At 46.0% G+C, this 17971-nt stretch overlaps 1 protein-coding gene across 1 annotated transcript in view; it reads right to left on the minus strand.

The window, feature by feature from the left end:
- The window catches only part of dlgap5 (discs, large (Drosophila) homolog-associated protein 5), a 54310-nt gene that overhangs the window by 5994 nt on the left and 30345 nt on the right, over positions 1 to 17971 (minus strand). Inside the window, exons 11-16 of the mRNA XM_038783541.1 lie at positions 13761 to 13921; positions 11639 to 11740; positions 10436 to 10655; positions 4157 to 4373; positions 2638 to 2680; positions 718 to 997 (exon numbers count right to left, since the gene is read on the minus strand). Of these exons, the coding sequence (XP_038639469.1) occupies positions 718 to 997; positions 2638 to 2680; positions 4157 to 4373; positions 10436 to 10655; positions 11639 to 11740; positions 13761 to 13921 (1023 nt within the window). The remainder of the gene's footprint in view (positions 1 to 717; positions 998 to 2637; positions 2681 to 4156; positions 4374 to 10435; positions 10656 to 11638; positions 11741 to 13760; positions 13922 to 17971) is intronic.

Here is a 17971-nt window from a genome sequence, read left to right on the forward strand (position 1 = left end):
ATCTGCTGCCCTTGGTTCTTCTAGCTGGCAGTGATTGCAGGCTTGGAAGGTGCGGCCCAACAAGCCTTGGTGAGTTCCTGCAACGCCATCTTGCAACGGAAGTCTTCACCAGTGGGTGACCAATGCGGGGAATGGGTCTCCACCCTGCCCTCTGTACCAGTCACCTGTTGTGTCAGGAACATGAATCTCAAAATGCTAAATCTTGAGATCCACAAAATATTTCATCCCAATAAATCTGGCTGGATTCAGATTCAAATCAGAAGCACAGACAATTTGTTCATATTTTTATCGATTGGCCCAGTGCCTTGAATATAGTTCTGCATCAGGTGAACAAGGTATTCTTCATAAGCGGATTAAAAACAAAGGGTAAATCTGCAGTGACGATACTCATTATCTTCTGCAGAGAATAAAGCACAGCTGCAATAGTCAGTTAAAACCGGAGTACACGAGGTTACTGTTCCAAACAAGTAACTATGATCTACAGGCCAGGATTGTTGCAAATTTCAAGCCAACGTGATGCTGAATTTTTAACCTTTTAATAAGATCTTGACCCCTACAGTATAATGGACACGGCACCAGATATAGGACTTCCTAGATAGTGTTCAAATTAGTTTCACACCCCCCCCCCCCCCCCCCCCCCCCCCAAAATCATTCTAGCCGTTTGTTTGACACACACCCCAACTCCCAGCTAGAGGTGCATGCAACAATTTCACTTACCCAAACTACTGCTCTGTTGAAGCATTTCCCCTTGTGGAATTGGGTGGGCACCAGTTGGCGAAGATCGCTCACTCACTGGACTCTTCATTTCCACATCCTCACAATCCAATGGAGGTGACGACAGCTCCGATGTCCCAACACCAGGTGTATCATTTGTTTCAGTGCAAACGGGCTTGGCATCGCACCCATGATCATGAAGTGAAGGCTGTAGCACCTCTGGCAAGTCACTGACACAGCTCCCAGGCTGGAGATACTTCACAAAGTCCAATGAAGCATTCACCTAGTGCACACAAGACAAGGTCTTAGAAATGCAGCTCTTGAATTGCCTCAAGTAACCTCTTCCAGATAGCAGACAGCCGTAAAACCAAAATAAATACAAGAATAGCTTCCACCTCGCCCAGAATTTCCTATCTGATCAAATTTAATTTTCTCAAGCTTCAGGAATTCCACAAGAGCCCCCAACCATTACAATATTTTTTGGCGGATCAGATCTTCGGATTTTAATTCTAATAAAATTCACTTTCAGGCAATCAAGGCTACCAGATCAGCTCTTTTCCCTTCTAATAGTCCTGGTATTTCCGACACTCAAAAGATCCAAGTAATATTTCCACCTCCACAATTTTAGAAATTTTAAACACGGACGTCCAAAAACCTCACTAATCGTGGATATGACCAGAACAAATGGCCGTGGTTAGCTTGTTCTCCTTGCCCCTCACATTTATCTTCTACCTCTGAAGAATCTTTGAAAATGTTCCCCCCCAAATTAAGAGGCAATTTAGCTTGGCCAGTCCACCTATCCTGCACATCTTTAGATTGTGGGGGTGAAACCCATGCAAACACGGGGAGGATTTGCAAACCCGACACGGACACTGACCCAGGGCCGGGATTGAACCCGGGTCCTCGGCACTAACCACTGCGCTGCCTTGTCGCCATTCTGTGACGAATCTGCTCATTCTTCTTGTGATGGGGCAGTATGGTAGCACAGTGGTTAGCATGGTTACTTCACAGCGGCAGGGACCCGGGTTCGATTCCCGGCTTGGGTTACTGTCTGTGTGGAGTCTGCACAGTCCCCCCCGTCGGCTTCTTCCCACAAGTCCTGAAAGACGTGTTGTTAGGCGGATTGGACTTTCTGAATTCTCCCTCAGTGTACCCGAACAGAAGATGAAGTATTGACTCTGTGTAAAATTCGTGATTTACAGATCTATTTGTTGCCAGCAGGTAAAAAAATAAAGGGGGGGAAGGAATGGTTTAATAGAAGAGGAAAAAAATCTCAAATTAGGAGGATTGTATTTTGCTTATTTTATTATTGATTTATACGTATATTCTTTATTTGAATAAAATATTTAAGAACAAATCAACCAACAGATCAAACAGTGACAATTAGGGCTGGATGAAGTGGTTTCATCTGAAGGACGGTGTAATTCCACCTGTCCAAGGCAGAAATCTTCCAGCGCTAGGCTCTTTAAACTTGTACAGATTTGTACCATCCTTGCTCAGTAAGATACAAAGGAAGGACACCGGCCAATTGCTCCAGGTGTCTGCACTCTAAAGCTCCTTATTCTAATCCAGTACCCACAATATCCTCCACCTCCTACCCATCGCACATTCTTCCTTTCAAAGTAATTATCAATCCAGGTTTCTACTCAAATGGCTTCTTGAAAGGCAAATCATTCCATGTCCTGGTATGATTTTTTTCATTTGGCAAAAGGCTGGTTATGTTCCACATCCTCCATTTTTATGTAACCCCAGCCAAGAGTGAGCAACTTCCTCCCAGCCCTCTTCCAAAATCAAACTTTCAAGTGGCAGAGTGTGGATTCTCACTGGCAGCATAGTTGACAATGTTTGGCACTCGATTAAAATAGGAACACTTTAAAAAAAAAAGCTAGTTAAGAAATAAAGTCACCAATGATTTCACCCTACCTCTTCAGGGCTCTTTCCAGGTGAGACAGCCTCTTGCGCAGTGCTAGGCAGAGAAAACGGTCATTAGTAATCATGCAAGGGGGGAGAAAAGAGAGTCATCCATTGAACTAGCGAGGCAGCACATGTGATCCATTTCACTTCCAATTTTCAGGATGTTCTTTAGACTACTCAAGTGCTCTCTACAGCAGAAAAGTTGAACTGTTGATGAACTACATACACAAATCTGCATCCTGCCACCGGGGAGCACAATTTAACAAAACAAGTGGTGGAAAGAGAACGAGAGATGATCTCACCCAAAAATCAAAATGTCAACATTTGAGAGAGCCATTATTTTTTTTAAAATATAAATTTAGAGTATCCAATTAATTTATTGCAATTAAGGGGCAATTTAGCGTGGCCAATCCCCTTATCCTGCACATCTTTGGGTTGTGGGGGTGAAACCCACACAGACACAGGGAGAATGTGCAAACCGCACACAAACAGTGACCCAGGGCCAAGATCAAACCTGGGACCGTGGCGCTGTGAGGCAGCAGTGCTAACTACTGCACCACCGTGCCGCCCCCGAGAGAGTCATTATTAACTAGGAGCAAATGTGATAACTACAGCTTAACAATTTATGCATAAAAAAAACTGAAAGAACACAGTGGACGTAACAGCTATACAAACAAAATGCATCCATCATGCAGTAATGGTGAAGAGGGGTCCTCTGGTAACTAGGTGTAAGCAATTAAGTTGTTTAGAGATCAATGAACCATTTTTAACCAGACCAAAATATTCTTGTTACCAGTTCCAGAGAGAAGAAGGTATATTCCTTTAGTTGTTACTTGGAACAAGAATAGCCTCCAAGCTGTCCATTCATTCTAATTGAAGCGCACACAAAGGGTAAGAATACAACAGTTGGTTCAGTGTACACACACACACAGCTTTGTGTGCTCTGCAATAGATGGACACAAGACATTCTCTGCAAAGGCCATTTGGATAATTTTGTTTAAAAGGAGCAAAGTCTTGAGAATACTTTCAGTACAAAACAACGTTCACCTGTACAAGTACTTAAAATATGGTTTAAGGATAAATAGTACCCAGAGTTACTCATGCACATCCCTGGATGCCTCCATTCAATAGAATTTGATCTTCCAGACTGGTTATGAGCACAAGCCCAGGTATTATTGGTTTGGCTCCTACTGTTAGCCACCAGGCAATGGCTGAATTTTAAAAGAACATGTCACAGTGGAAAGTGGAAAGATTAAAATTCACGCAAAGCAGCTTCATTAATGCAAATGATTCAAATTTTAATAACACAAATGGAAGAAAAGACAACAGTACAATGTGTTTAGTTGAGATGGTAACTATCAGGAGCCAAGACTAAGAGAAGCTGTACAGTCAGGTAAGTCATATTATGGCCCAGCAGACCGATATAGTTCCAGACAGACTGAAAATAAAAACCAGCATAAATATTCATCTCCAGTTTTTAAAGAAAAAAAATATATAGAAAAAACTGCAGCAGCTGAGCAAGACTCACCTCTCTCCAGCCACGGAACAGTGAAAGCTTTTCATTGCTACAGGTGATTCAGTCTCTGACAAGACTTCCGAGGTCTCTCTTGCTGAAGTCTGTTGATCTGGGCTGTCATCTAAACAGGGCATGGCAGAGGTAGCATTGCACACATCTCTTGCAGGGGTACAATGTTCTTTCTGTTGCTGCCTTGATGCCAGATTGATCACAGAAGTATTGGGAGATGCTGTACAAATATTAATTAAACAGGATCCCATTTGACATCTCGGAAGTAAATCGGTCACTTCAAAACTCTACACAGCAAACAACTTGCATTCATGCCTAAACTTTGTTGCAAATTTGTCACTTGGAAAATACTTGGAAAAACTAGCACTATTCTTGTTTTGATATTGAGGTCCCAGAATGACTAGATCAGTGATGAGATTGATCTGATCTGCATTGGATATAGTTCCAGATGGAATTTCAGATCCTGTTCCAATTAATGAACATCTTTAAACACAGGAGGTCGTCAATATCAACTGGTTCATTCGAGTGGATTGAAAGCATGTCAGAACTAGATAAGGCAGGGAGGGAAGGTTAGAGCCAGATTTAGTGGTGTTCGCAGGGCACAAATCTGAGGCAATTTTCAATGAGCTGTTGATTTGGCTTGCTCATTTGGAATTAGTCCCAAAGTTATGAAGCGAAAGTTTACTGACACAATCTTTCCTCTTTGTCTTCTTTATCTGGTTTATTTCGTTCAATATTAGTTACAGCTGCACGCTTGTGACAAGTTGGTTGACTGTTCCTCAGCATAAATGTATTTAGCATTGTGGTTATGTGACAGGACAAGTGAACTAAGAGGACGAGATCACATTCCATCATGGCAATCTGAATTTGAATTCAGTTGAACTTTCTAATGCCCACTGATGTAGGAAATCTGCCATTCTAATCCGGTCTATAAGAACTCAGTCCCACACCAGCATATTTAATAGGCCACACCAAGCTCACACCCCAATAAAGAGCGGAGAGAGAGAGCAAGCGAGACTTCAATAAAGAGCGCAGAGAGAGAGAGCGAGACTTCAATAAAGAGCACGGAGAGAGAGCGAGGGCAAGGGACATGGCTATCGGCTAAGACAAAATTGAAAAGAACCCGGTTAAGCGACGTCATACGAAACTGACTTGATTGGCTGAAAGGCAGACTGGGTTAAATTTGAATATCTGAGGAGTTACTGATTTAAATATTAGTTTTGATTTGACTTAGATAACTATTTTTAAGTTGATTTGAATTAGTACTTTTCAATTTTTAAAATTTGACTTAAATAACTATTTTGGGTTGATTTAAATAAAGTTTTAAATTTCAATTAAGTAACTTTTTAATTTGTCAGATCAAGAGGGATAAATACACATTAAAAAAAAATCTAATTAAATAGTATACGGGGATTGGATTTAATCTGACAAAAACATCTTTCTAAAGTTTAATTTCAAAGGTTTAATTTAAAGGAATAAATCATGGCTGGACAGCTACAAGGCGTTGTCTGCTCCTCTTGCTCCATGTGGCAGACTGGGGACAGTTCCAGTCCCCAGGGTCAGCATGTGTGCAGGAAGTGTCTCCAGTTACAGCTCCTGGAAGCTCTAGTTTCAGAGCTGGAGACACTGGAGCATCCACGAGAATCGTGGATAGCACGTATAGAGAGGTGCTCACACGGCAGGCTCAGACTCCGTAGGCAGGAAGGGAATGGGTGACCACAGGACAGAGCAAGAGAGCGAGGCAGGTAGTGCAGGAATCTCCTGTGGCCATTCCCCTGCTGAACAGATATACCGTCTTGGATATTGTTGAGAGGAATGGCCTCTTCAGGGAAAAACAGCAACAGCCAAACCCGTGGCACCACGGTTGGTTCTGCTGCAGAGGGGAGGAGCAAATAGTATGATAGTGCAATAGTTATAGGGGATTCAATTGTAAGGGGAATAGATAGGTGTTTCTGTGGCCGCAAACGAGACTCTAGGATGGTTTGTTGCCTCCCTGGTGCTAGGGTCAAGGATGTCTCAGAGCGGATACAGGACATTCTGGAGAGGGATGGTTACACATCGGTACAAACAACATAGGTTAAAAAAAGGGATGAGGTCCTAAAGGCAGAATACAGGGAGCTAGGAAGGAAGTTAAGAATCGGACTTCAAAAAGGTAGTGATCTCAGGATTACTACCGGTGCCACTTGCTGGTCAGAGTTGAAATGATGAATACATCGCTGAAGAGATGGTGTCAGGGGGAGGGGTTTCCGACTCCTGGGGCATTGGGACCGGTTCTGGGGGAGGTGGGACCTGTACAAACTGGACGGGTTACACCTGGACAGGACTGGAACTGATGTCTATTTGCTAGAGCGGTTGGGGAGGGTTTAAACTAAAATGCCAGGGGGGTGGGAACCTACGCAAGGAGTCAGAGAAAGAGGGAGCAAGGACAAAAGCAAAAGGTAGAAAAGTGAATAAGAAAAGTGGTAGGTGGAGAAACCAAGGACAAAATTCAAACAGGGCAGTAGAGAAAACTATTGGGAGCAAGACAAGCATTGTGAAAAAGAAAAACTTAAAGGCTCTGTGCCTTAATGCACGGAGCATTTGCAATAATGTGGATGAACTAATCGCACAGATAGATATAAATGGGTATGATATAATTGGGATTACGGAGATTTGGCTGCAGGGTGAACAGGGATGGGAACTGAATGTCCCAGGGTTCTCAGTATTTAGGAAGGACAGGAATAAAAGAAAAGGTGGTGGCCTGGCATTGCTGGTTAAAGAGGAAATTAACACAATAGTGAGAAAGGATATTAGCTCCGACAATGTGGAATCTGTATGGGTAGAGTTGATAAATACCAAGGGACAAAAAACATTAGTGGGTGTCAAATACAGACCCTCAAACTGCACTGGTGAGGTTGGGAATGGCATTAAACAAGAAATTAGTGATGCATGCAATAAGGGAATATCGGTGATCATGGGTGATTTTAATCTTCACATAGATTGGGTAAATAAAATTAGCCACAATGGCGTAGAGGAGGAATTCCTGGAGTGTATGCGGGATGGTTTCTTGACCAATATGTGGAGGAACCAACTACAGAGCAGGCCATCTTAGACTGGGTACTGCGTAATGAGAAGGGAATTATTGCCAATCTGGCTGTACAAGACTCCTTGGGGATGAGTGACCATAACATGATAAGAATTTTTTTATCAAGACGGAGGGTGAAGTAGTTGATTGGGAGATTAGGGTGCTGAATCTTAATAAAGGGAACTATGAGGATATGACGCATGATTTGGCCTTGATAGATTGGGGAGAGTTACTTGGATGACAGTGGCAAACATTCAAGGAACGCATGGAGGAACTGCAGCAACTGTTCATTCCTGTCTGGCACCAAAGCAAAGGGGGTAAGAGGGCCAATCCATGGCTCACAAAGGAAATTATAAATAGTAACCGATCCAAGGAAGAAGCATACAAGATTGGCCAAGAAAAATAATAGGTCTGAGGATTGGGGGCAGTTTAGAATTCAGCAAAGACAAAGGGATTGATTAAGAAGGGGAAAGTATAGTACGAAAGGAAGCTTGCAGGGAACATAAAGACTGACACTAAGAGTTTATAGAGATATGCAAAGAGAAAGAGATTGGTAAAGAGAAATGTAGGCCCCCTACAGGCAGAAACAGGGGAATGCATAATAAGGGACAAAGAAATGGCTGAGCAATTAAATACATACTTTGGTTCTGTCTTCACAAACAAGGACACAAATCAGATCCCAGAAATGTTGGAGAATGAAGGTTTAGTGAGAGGGAGGAACTGAGGGAGATCAACATTAGTAGAGAAATGGTGCTGGGAAAACTGATGGGATTGAAGGCAGATAAATCCCCAGGGCCTGAGAATCTGCATCCCCGAGTGCTTAAGGAGGTGGCTCTGGAAAAAGTGGATGCATTGCTGGTCATCTTCCGGGATTCTATAGACTCTGGAACTGTCCCTGCAGATTGGAGGGTAGCTCACGTCAGTCTGATATTCAAAAAGGGAGGTAGAGAGAAAGCAGGGAATTATAGACCAGTAAGCCTAACATCAGTAGTGGGGGAAATGCTTGAATCCATTATCAAGGACTTTATCGCGGAACATTTAGAAATTAGCGGCAGGATCGGTCAGTTAGCATTGATTTATGAAGGGAAAATCATGCTTGACAAATCTGTTGGAATTCTTTGAAGAAGTAACCAGTACAGTCGACAAGGGGGAGCCAGTCGATGTGGTATATTTGGACTTTCAGAAGGCATTTGACAAAGTCCCGCATAAGAGATTATTGTGCAAAATTAAAGTGCATGGGATTGGGGGAAATATATTGAGGTGGATAGAAAACTGGTTGGCAGAGAGGAAACAAAGAGTAGGGATTAATGCAGGGGTGGGCAAACTACGGCCCGCGGGCCGCATGCGGCCCGCCAAAGGTATTTCTGCGGCCCACCAAGTCATTAAAAAAAAAAAAAAAAAAAAATTTTTTTGAAAAAATTTTGTTTTTTTAAAAACAAATTTTTTTTTTTTTAAAGGTTAATGGGTGGGGGGCTGTTGGGTTACTTACTGGTATAGGGTGGATACGTTGACTTGAGTAGGGTGATCATTGCTTGGCACAAAGTCGAGGGCCGAAGGGCCTGTTCTGTGCTGTACTGTTCTATGTTCTATATGAGGCGCCCAGAATCATAACCGGGTGAAGTAATTATTTTACTTAATATACTATGCGGCCCTTTGTGAATTGTGAATTTCTGAATGCGGCCCTTGCACGGAAAAGTTTGCCCACCCCTGGATTAATGGGTCCTTTTCAAATTGGCAGGCAGTAACCAGTGGGGTACACACACACACACAATTTACAGTGCAGGAGGCCATTCGGCCCATCGAGTCTGCACCGGCTCTTGGAAAGAGCACCCTACCCAAGGTCAACACCTCCACCCTATCCCCATAACCCAGTAACCCCACCCAACACCAAGGGCAATTTTGGACACTAAGGGCAATTTATCATGGCCAATCCACCTAACCTGCACATCTTTGAACTGTGGGAGGAAACCGGAGTACCCGGAGGAAACCCACGCACACACGGGGAGAATGTGCAGACTCCGCACAGACAGTGACCCAAGCCGGAATCATACCTGGGACCCTGGAGCTGTGAAGTATTTGTGCTAGCCACAATGCTACCGTGCTGCCCGTATCACAGGGATCGGTGCTGGGACCCCAGCTATTCACAATATATATCAATGATTTGGATGAGGGAACAAAATGTAACATCTCAAAGTGTGCAGATGATACTAAATTAGGTGAGAGGGTGAGTTGTGACGAGGATGCAGGGATCCTTCAGCAAGATCTGGACAGGTTGGGCGAGTGGGCAAACTAATGGCAGATGCAGTGGATTAATTTGGATGCGTGAGGTTATTCATTTCGGAAGCAAAAACAGGAAGGCAAATTACTATCTGAATGGTTGTAAATTTGGAGGGGGGGGGGGGGGGGAAAGAGAGAAAGTGTGCGCAGCATGACCGGGGTGTCCTTGTGCACCATTTGCTGAAGGTAAGCATGCAGGTGCAGCAGACGGTAAAGGCGGCTAATGGTATGTTGGCCTTCATTGCAAGAGGTTTCGAGTAGAGAAGCAGGGATGTGTTGCTGCAATTGTACAGTGCCTTGGTGAGGCCACGCTTGGAGTAATATGTGCAGTTTTGGTGACCTTCTCCGAGGAAGGATGTTCTTGCTCTCGAGGGAGTGCAGCGAAGGTTTACAAGACCAATTCCAGTGATGGCGGGACTGTCATACGAGGAGAGATTGACTAGGTTGGGATTGTTCTTGCTGGAGTTCAGAAGAATGAGGGGGGGGGGGGGGATCTGAGAGACTTATAAAATTCTAACAGGACTAGACAGGGTAGATGCAGGGAAGATGTTACCAATGATGGGTGTGTCCAGAACCAGGGGTCACAGCCGGAGGATTCAGGGTAAACCATTTTGGACAGAGATAAGGAGACACTTCTTCACACAAAGGATGGTGAGCCTGTGGAATTAATTACCACAGGAAGTAGTTGATGCAAAAGCTTTGAATATATTCAAGAGGTGGCTGGATATAGCACTTGGGGAGAATGGGATCAAAGGCTATGGGGTGAAAGCAGGATTAGGCTATTGAGTTGGATGATCAGCCATGATTGTGATTAAAGGGAGAGCAGGCTCGAAGAGCCAAAAGGCTTCCTGCTCCTATCTTGTATATGGTTTTGTTGGCACTTAATACAAAAAATAGGGCACTTGCAGTCACTTAACTGGATTGTGTAGAATAAGTCTTACCAATAAAGCTTTTTGCAGGACTCTCAATTCTGAAGAATCCAGCATCAAATACAATAACGTTATCGTTTTGAGCTTCTTTACTACTGGAGCTTGTCATTTCCTGTTTCAGCTTGGCTTTCATAGATGCCTTCAAGGCCGCAAGACGGCTCTTCGGGGCAGTTGTAGTTTTGTTGGTTTTAATTACAAGGGCTTCTGTGGGTTTTGGAATAGCAACCTTTTTCTAAAAAAAAAAGAGGAATGTGAAGTTAGCAAACTTAGACACAGCATGCCTGATCAGAACCACAAGAGATTTGCTACACTTTAAGGAGCTTATATGTTGCCACCTTAACCCTATCTCAAAATTAACAAGGCTTCTCGGACATCACCACCCAAACCCATGACCACTACCATCTAGAAAGACAAGGGCAATAGACACATGGGAACACCACTACCTGAAAGATTCCCTCCAAAGCACTTGGAAATATATCGGCCGCTCCTTCACTGTTGCTGGATCAAAATCCAGGAACCCCCCCCACCCCCAAATAGCACTGCGGATGTACCTACACCGCTGGGACTGCAGAGGTTAAGATGACAGCTCACCACCACCGTCTCAAGAAATTAAAGAATGGGCAATAAATGCTGGCCAAGCCAGTGAAGTCCACATCCCCTTGGAAGGGAAAAAAAAGTGCTACGTGATGAAGCTACTTTAGAGATAAAACTACAAGCAAAAACTAAAAGGGTTCGCACATTTATTACAGGAAGACGACTGGAATGTTATATTTAAACTGCTTCCTTCTAATGTCTGGCTGACTCCTCCAACTCCATTCTAACCTCTGCAGGGCTTGGGCACACCATCTCTTTTAGAGGCTACTTCACCAAAGTGTGCTTGGCAACACTTTTTATATTCGTTGTATACTATTAAAAAGAAATATATATTTTGCAAACACATTGATGCATAGAGGGTGTAAGCAGCTTAAAGAGGTGGTTTCTGAAGAAAAGGATGAATTTACTGCTTCACAAGAGCAGTCAGTGATGGGTCCTGGTCTGATGGTTTTGGTTTTGGGTACATAGAAACTTGCCATACCATTACAATGTTTTATCAAGTTGGATCAGCCTGGAGTGATCACCGATATTGTTTCTGCCAATTTAAAGACACTGCAGAATGAAGACCAAGTGGCATCCGTGCTGGAGAGTGTGACCAATTCCCAATCTCTTGCCCCTTACCTTGACCATCTTTTTGGGCAATGATGGCAACACATTCTGCTCCTGCCAGTTATTCTCCTGCAGTTTCTTCAAACGCTCAAATTTTTTGTTCACATCTTCAACCTGGAGAAGGAACAAAGCCAGAAAGAACATATGAGGAACAGCAACAAAGGCAGCACACAGGCATCCCCAAGACAATTGGGAGATTGTATTCCAGTAGCACCTTTTTAAAAAATAAATTTAGATTATCCAATTATTTTTTCCAATTAAGGGGCAATTTAGTGTGGCCAATCCATCTACTCTGCATATTTTTGGGTTGCAAGGGCAAAACCCACACAGGCACGGCGAGAATGTGCAAACTCCAAACGGACAGTGACACACAGCCGGGATCGAACCTGGGACTTCAGCGCCGTGAGGCAGCTGTGCTAACCACTAGGTCACTGTGCTGCCCCCAGTAGCATCTTTTAATGTTTATAAGGAGATTCCTTTATCTGATTTGATTCCTTCCTCCATGTGGTGTTGGCTCCAGGCTCATGTTCTGCGACTGTCAGTTGATCAGAAATGGAGGCTTCACCAGTCACTTTATAGTAGCTACCTGGTCTTTGATAACCTCTTCTGTTTTTTGTGTACAAGCTGGCAAAGGAAAAAGATTACACACTTCTCTCATCACTATAACTGACTGAAACCTCAGAGCAAGCCAAAACAGCGTCCTCAAATTTGTTTCTGGCCAATTTCAAGTTAGCCTCATTTGCTGTCTGAAATCACTGGTTGACCCCCCAGGCTGCGCTGAGCTAGTGGATCGGTCTCTGTGCCTTGCGGAATGGAAATGGGAAACCACCGTGGTTTGCTGCTGATGACTAACATGTGCATATGATGGGAAAGGATTTTGCCCAATTCCCTATCACTGGTTATCACCGCTGCCTCACGGCGCCGAGGACCAGGGTTCGATCCTGCTCCCTGTCGAGTTTGCACATTCCCCCTCCCCGTGTCTGCTAGGTCTCACCCCCACAAACCAAATAAGGTGCAGGGAAAGGTGAATTGGCCACACTAAATTGGGAAAAAAATGAATTGGGTACTTTAATTTTAAAAATAAAATAAAATCTATCTCGGACTAAATATTCAATGCTCTACTTCCTCCGCCTTCTCAGGCAGCGTTCCAAAGACACATAACCCTCAAGGGAAAACATTTCTCCACATTTCTGTCCTATAATTGTGATCCAACAGTGCCCCCTAGTTCTGGAGTCATCCACAAGAAGAAACATCCTTTCCACATCCACCTTGTCAAGACCATTCAGGATCTTGCCTACTTCAATCAAGTCACCCCTCACTTGTCTAAACTCCAATGGAAATAAGCAGTGTCTGTTAAACCTTTTCTCATAATACAGTGTACTCATTCCAGGTGTCAATCTACTAAGCCTACTCTGAAGGAGACCAAAACTACACAGTATTTGAGATGTGGTCTCACCAACGTCCTGTTGATGTGTTAGTCAGAAGGTATTTGAGGGTGGCTGTTGCTCATGAATCTATATGCCAAGCCAATCCCTTCAGGAAAGTATTGCAGAACGAGAGGAGTTGGGCGGCACAGTGGTTAGCACTGTTGCGTCACAGCACCAGGTTCCCAGGTTTGATTCCCAACTTGGGTCACTGTCTGTGCAGAGTCTGCACGTTCTCCCCACGTCTGCGTGAATTTCCTCCGGGCGCTCTGGTTTCCTCCCACAAGTCCCGAAAGACGTGCTTGTTAGGTTATTCTGAATTCTTACTCTGTGCACCCGAACAGATTGTGGCGACTCGGTGATTTTCACAGTAACCTCATTGCAGTGTAATGTAAGCCTACTTGTAACACTAAGGTTTTAAAAAATCTAAATTTAGAATATCCAATTAAAGGGCAATTTAGCATGGCCAACTCACTTACCCTGCACATCTTTTGGGGCTGTGGGGGTGAGGCCCACGCAGATAAGGGGAGAATATGCAAACTCTGGGTCCTCAGCGCCGTGAGGCAGCAATGCCAACCAGTGTGCCATCGCGCTGCCCGAGAGGAGGGTAGAGTTGGAGCTCAGCAACCGATTAAAATCTACTATTTAGTTAGAACACTCGAAGGGAAAAAGTCAGTGACTGGTGCTCAATGAAACCTTTTAGTTCATACCTGAAAATAGACCATGTCCCAGAATCCTTCCAGATCAGTGCAGGTTACTTCCTTGTCGCTCGTCTTGAACTCACAGTTGTCGACAAGCCCGCTAAACTGTTTGAATCGCTCAGACATCAGAAGACGCGCTTGGCCCACAGTTGTGCGAAGTAGGTCCTTAACTGGACAAAAATATTGAAGCAAAGCAAATTGTGTTTTGAGATGATAGCTTTAGTTGGACATCTTGCTCAAAAAGGAAAATAGGAAAGTTTTTTTTGATTAATGGTGCCACACAGAGGAACTGTCAACTTTGACTATGATAGGTTATTCACAGGAGCAAACAATTCAAATAGAACCTCACGTTTACAGGCCTTTCATCCCATTTCTGCTGACTGGGACGCACAAGTGAAAAGCCAGGACGTTGGGTGAAACTACTTGCAGATTAAGTCCAGGAAAATCATAGAAACAGTAGCCCATCAAGCCAGCATTCGACAGGACATGACTCAAGGGATCCCAGCAAAAGAGGTGAAAAGGGATCAAAAGGAACAAAGCCCTTCACAACGTCTGGAGTTTTTTCTCCCACACAAAAGGAAGATGGTTGCACTTGCCAGTGTTGCTCATGCACTTGGAGACAAGGGGGAAAAAGAGGCAAAAGAGATCACCTTCTAGGAGGCAGGAACGAGCATTTTTGAGAGATATTCCTGTATTTTAATTACCAAAAGCTCTCAAAGCCCACCCCCTCTCAGGCAACAGGACAGTTTGGCCGATCAATCTTTCTGTGCATCAAATGCTGCCCATCAGAAATTGCCGAAGTGACCTTTTGATTGGGACTGATCATTTGGTGCAGAGTGACTAATAGAATCCAATTATGCTTATTGCTGATTAAATTTAACTGACATCCAACCACAAGTTGAGACAGCAGACTTCAAAAAGGCAGAGTTGCGTTTCAAATCACATCACCCGGCACATGTTCGGACGAGAAATTCACACTTCACAGAAGATTTGCAAAAGACAAGCACATCACTCGGAATGCAATTTTAAGAATACTGTTCAAGAATACTGTAGCCGTTTATGGCTTGATTAGAGATTCATTTCAAATGCCAGTGAGTAGCATGTCGCACAGTGCCACCCAGTGGATGTGAAAGGCCGGAGGGGGGGGGGAGAATTATGGATGAATTTATCTGACATCAACCAAGAACATAAACATTCAAATTTAAGAGATATCAAATGAAAGCCCGAGATATGATAAGCTTATTTTTCTGTATTGAATAAATTATCAAAACATACAAATTTATGCTTCCCCTAATCTCTCCTGCCACCTGGAATGCAATAGTCAGCTCTGAAAAAAGATGTTTAATCATTTTTGCCTAAAGGTCAAAGGAACGCACAGTGAAATGTAATAATTTTCTGACCATGCCCCGCACTGGGTGGACCTCGAGCTGGGGGAGGAGGGGGACCAGCGCCCGTTGTGGCTCTTGGAGGTGGGGCTGCTGGCGGACGAGGATGTGAGCGGGCGGGTTAGAGGATGCATCGAGAGGTACCTGGAGGCCAACGATGATGGAGGTGTCCTAGTGGGGATGGTCTGATTCGGGGGGAGTTGATCTCCATTCGGGCCCACAGGGAGAGAGGGGAGCAGAGAGAAAGGGAGAGATTGGTGGGGGAGATGGTGAGGGTGGACAGGAGGTACGCGGAGGCCGAGGAAGCGGCGCAGCCTTCGGGCTGAGTTCGACTTGTTGACCAGCAGAAAGGCGGAGGCTCAATGGAGAAAGTCTCAGGGTGCGGTGTAAGAGTATGGGGAGAAGGCAAGTAGGATGCTGGCACACCAGCTCCGTAAGCGGGATGCGGCTAGGGAGATTGGTGGAGTTAAGAACCGGGGAGGAAATGTGGTGCGGATAGGTGTAGACATTAATGGGGTCTTCAGGGACTTTTATGAGAGACTATATCGGTCCGAACCTCCGGCGGAGAAGGGGGGGGGGGGACACTTTTTGGACCGGCTGAGATTCCAGAGGGTGGAGGAGGGACGGGTGGAGGGTCTGGGGGCCCCAGTTGAGCTTGAGGAGCTGGTTAAAGGGATAGGGAAAATGCAGTCGGGGAAGGCGCCGTGGCCGGATGGGTTCCCGGTTGAATTTTACAAGGCGTATGCAGACCTGCTGGGCCCCCTGTTGGTTTGGACCTTCAACGAGGCGAGGGAAGGGGGTTGGCTTTGCCCCTGACGATGTCTCGGGCGCTGATCTCCTTGATCCTTAAGCGAGACAAGGATCCCCTGCAGTGTGGGTCATACAGGCCAATCTCACTCCTGAATGTGGACGCCAAGTTGTTGGCAAAGATCTTAGCCACGAGGATAGAAGATTGTGCGCCGCAGGTTATCCACGAGGATCAAACGGGGTTTGTGATGGGGGGGCAGCTGAACACCAATATACGGAGGCTCTTGAACGTTATTATGATGCCGGCGGTGGAAGGGGAGGCGGAGATAGTGGTGGCGCTAGATGCGGAGAAGGCCTTTGATAGGGTTGAGCGGGGGTACTTGTGGGAGGTGCTGGAAAGGTTCGGGTTTGGGGAGGCCACGAATAGGAGGAGGTCGGAGTATTTTCGGTTATACCGAGGGACGAGGTAGGGGTGTCCCCTGTCCCCCCTACTTTTTGCGCTGGCAATTGAACCCCTGGCTATAGAACATAGAACAGTACAGCACAGAACAGGCCCTTCGGCCCTCAATGTTGTGCCGAGCCATGATCACCCTACTCAAACCCACATATCCACCCTATACCCGTAACCCAACAACCCCCCCCCTTAACCTTACTTTTAAGGACACTACGGGCAATTTAGCATGGCCAATCCACCTAACCCGCACATCTTTGGAAGTGTACCATAGCTCGGGCTATGGCGCTGAGGGAGTCGGGGGTTTGGAGGGGGCTGGTCCGGGGTGGGGAGGAGCACCGAGTGTCGCTCTATGCGGACGACCTATTGTTGTATGTGGCGGACCCGGTGGGGAGAATGCCGGTGATGGGGATTCTACGGGAATTTGGGGATTTCTCAGGGTACAAGCTTAACTTTGGGAAAAGGGAGCTGTTTGTGGTACACCAGGAGGGGGGGATTGGGAGGCTCCCACTGAAAAGAGCGGAGAGGAGCTTCAGGTACTTGGGGGTTCAGGTGGCCAGGAGCTGGGGGGCCTTGCACAAGCTAAAACTCAAGGCTGGTGGAGCAAACGGAGGAGGAGTTTAAGAGGTGGGACATGCTGCCGCTGTCTTTGGCGGGTAGGGTGCAGTCAGTCAAGATGACGGTGCTCCCAAGGTTTCTGTTCCTGTTCCAGTGCCTCCCCACCCTTAACCTGAAGGCCTTTTTCAGGCAGGTTAACAGGAGCATTACGGGCTTTGTGTGGGTACACAGGACTCCAAGGGTGAGACGGGTGTTCTTGGAGCAGGGCAGGGATTGGGGGGGGGGGGGGGGGGGGGGGGGGCTGGCATTGCCCAATCTCTGTGGGTATTATTGGGCTGCCAACGCAGCGATGGTGCGTAAGTGGGTAATGGACTGGGAGGGGGCAGCATGGAAGAGGATAGAGATGGCATCCTGTGGGTATGAGCCTGGAAGCGCTGGCAACGGCGCCGCTGCCGCTCCCTCCGACGAGGTATACCACGAGCCCGGTGGTGGCAGCTACCCTCAAGATTTGGGGGCAATGGAGGCGGCACAGGGGGGAGGTGGGGCCTCGATGGGGTCTCCGATACAAGGGAACCACCGGTTTGTTCCAGGGAGAATTGATGGTAGGTTCCCGAGTTGGCACAGGGAAGGTGTCAGGAGGCTGGGGGACCTGTTCACAGACGGGAAGTTTGCGAGCCTGGGTGAGCTGGAGGGGACGTTTGGGCTTCCCCCAGGGAACACCTTTAGGTACATGCAAGTAAGGGCGTTTGTCAGGCTGCAGGTGGCGGGGTTCAGGACAGGGTGCTCTCGGGGGTATGGGTTGGAGAGGGGAGGATCTCGGAAGTGTACCAGGTGATGCAGGAGGTAGACGAGGCCTCAGTGGAGGAGCTGAAAGATAAATGGGAGGAGGAGGTGGGTGAGGAGATTGAGGAGTGGACGTGGGCGGATGCCCTAGAAAGGGTGAACTCCTCCTCTTAGTGTGCGAAGCTTAGCCTCATACAGTTTAAGGTACTGCATAGGGCTCATATGACCGGGACAAGGATGAGCCGGTTTTTTGGGACCGAGGACAGGTGTATTAGGTGCTCAGGGAGCCCAGCAAA

The sequence above is a fragment of the Scyliorhinus canicula genome, chromosome 23, assembly GCF_902713615.1.
Source record: "Scyliorhinus canicula chromosome 23, sScyCan1.1, whole genome shotgun sequence".
Taxonomy (NCBI): domain Eukaryota; kingdom Metazoa; phylum Chordata; class Chondrichthyes; order Carcharhiniformes; family Scyliorhinidae; genus Scyliorhinus; species Scyliorhinus canicula.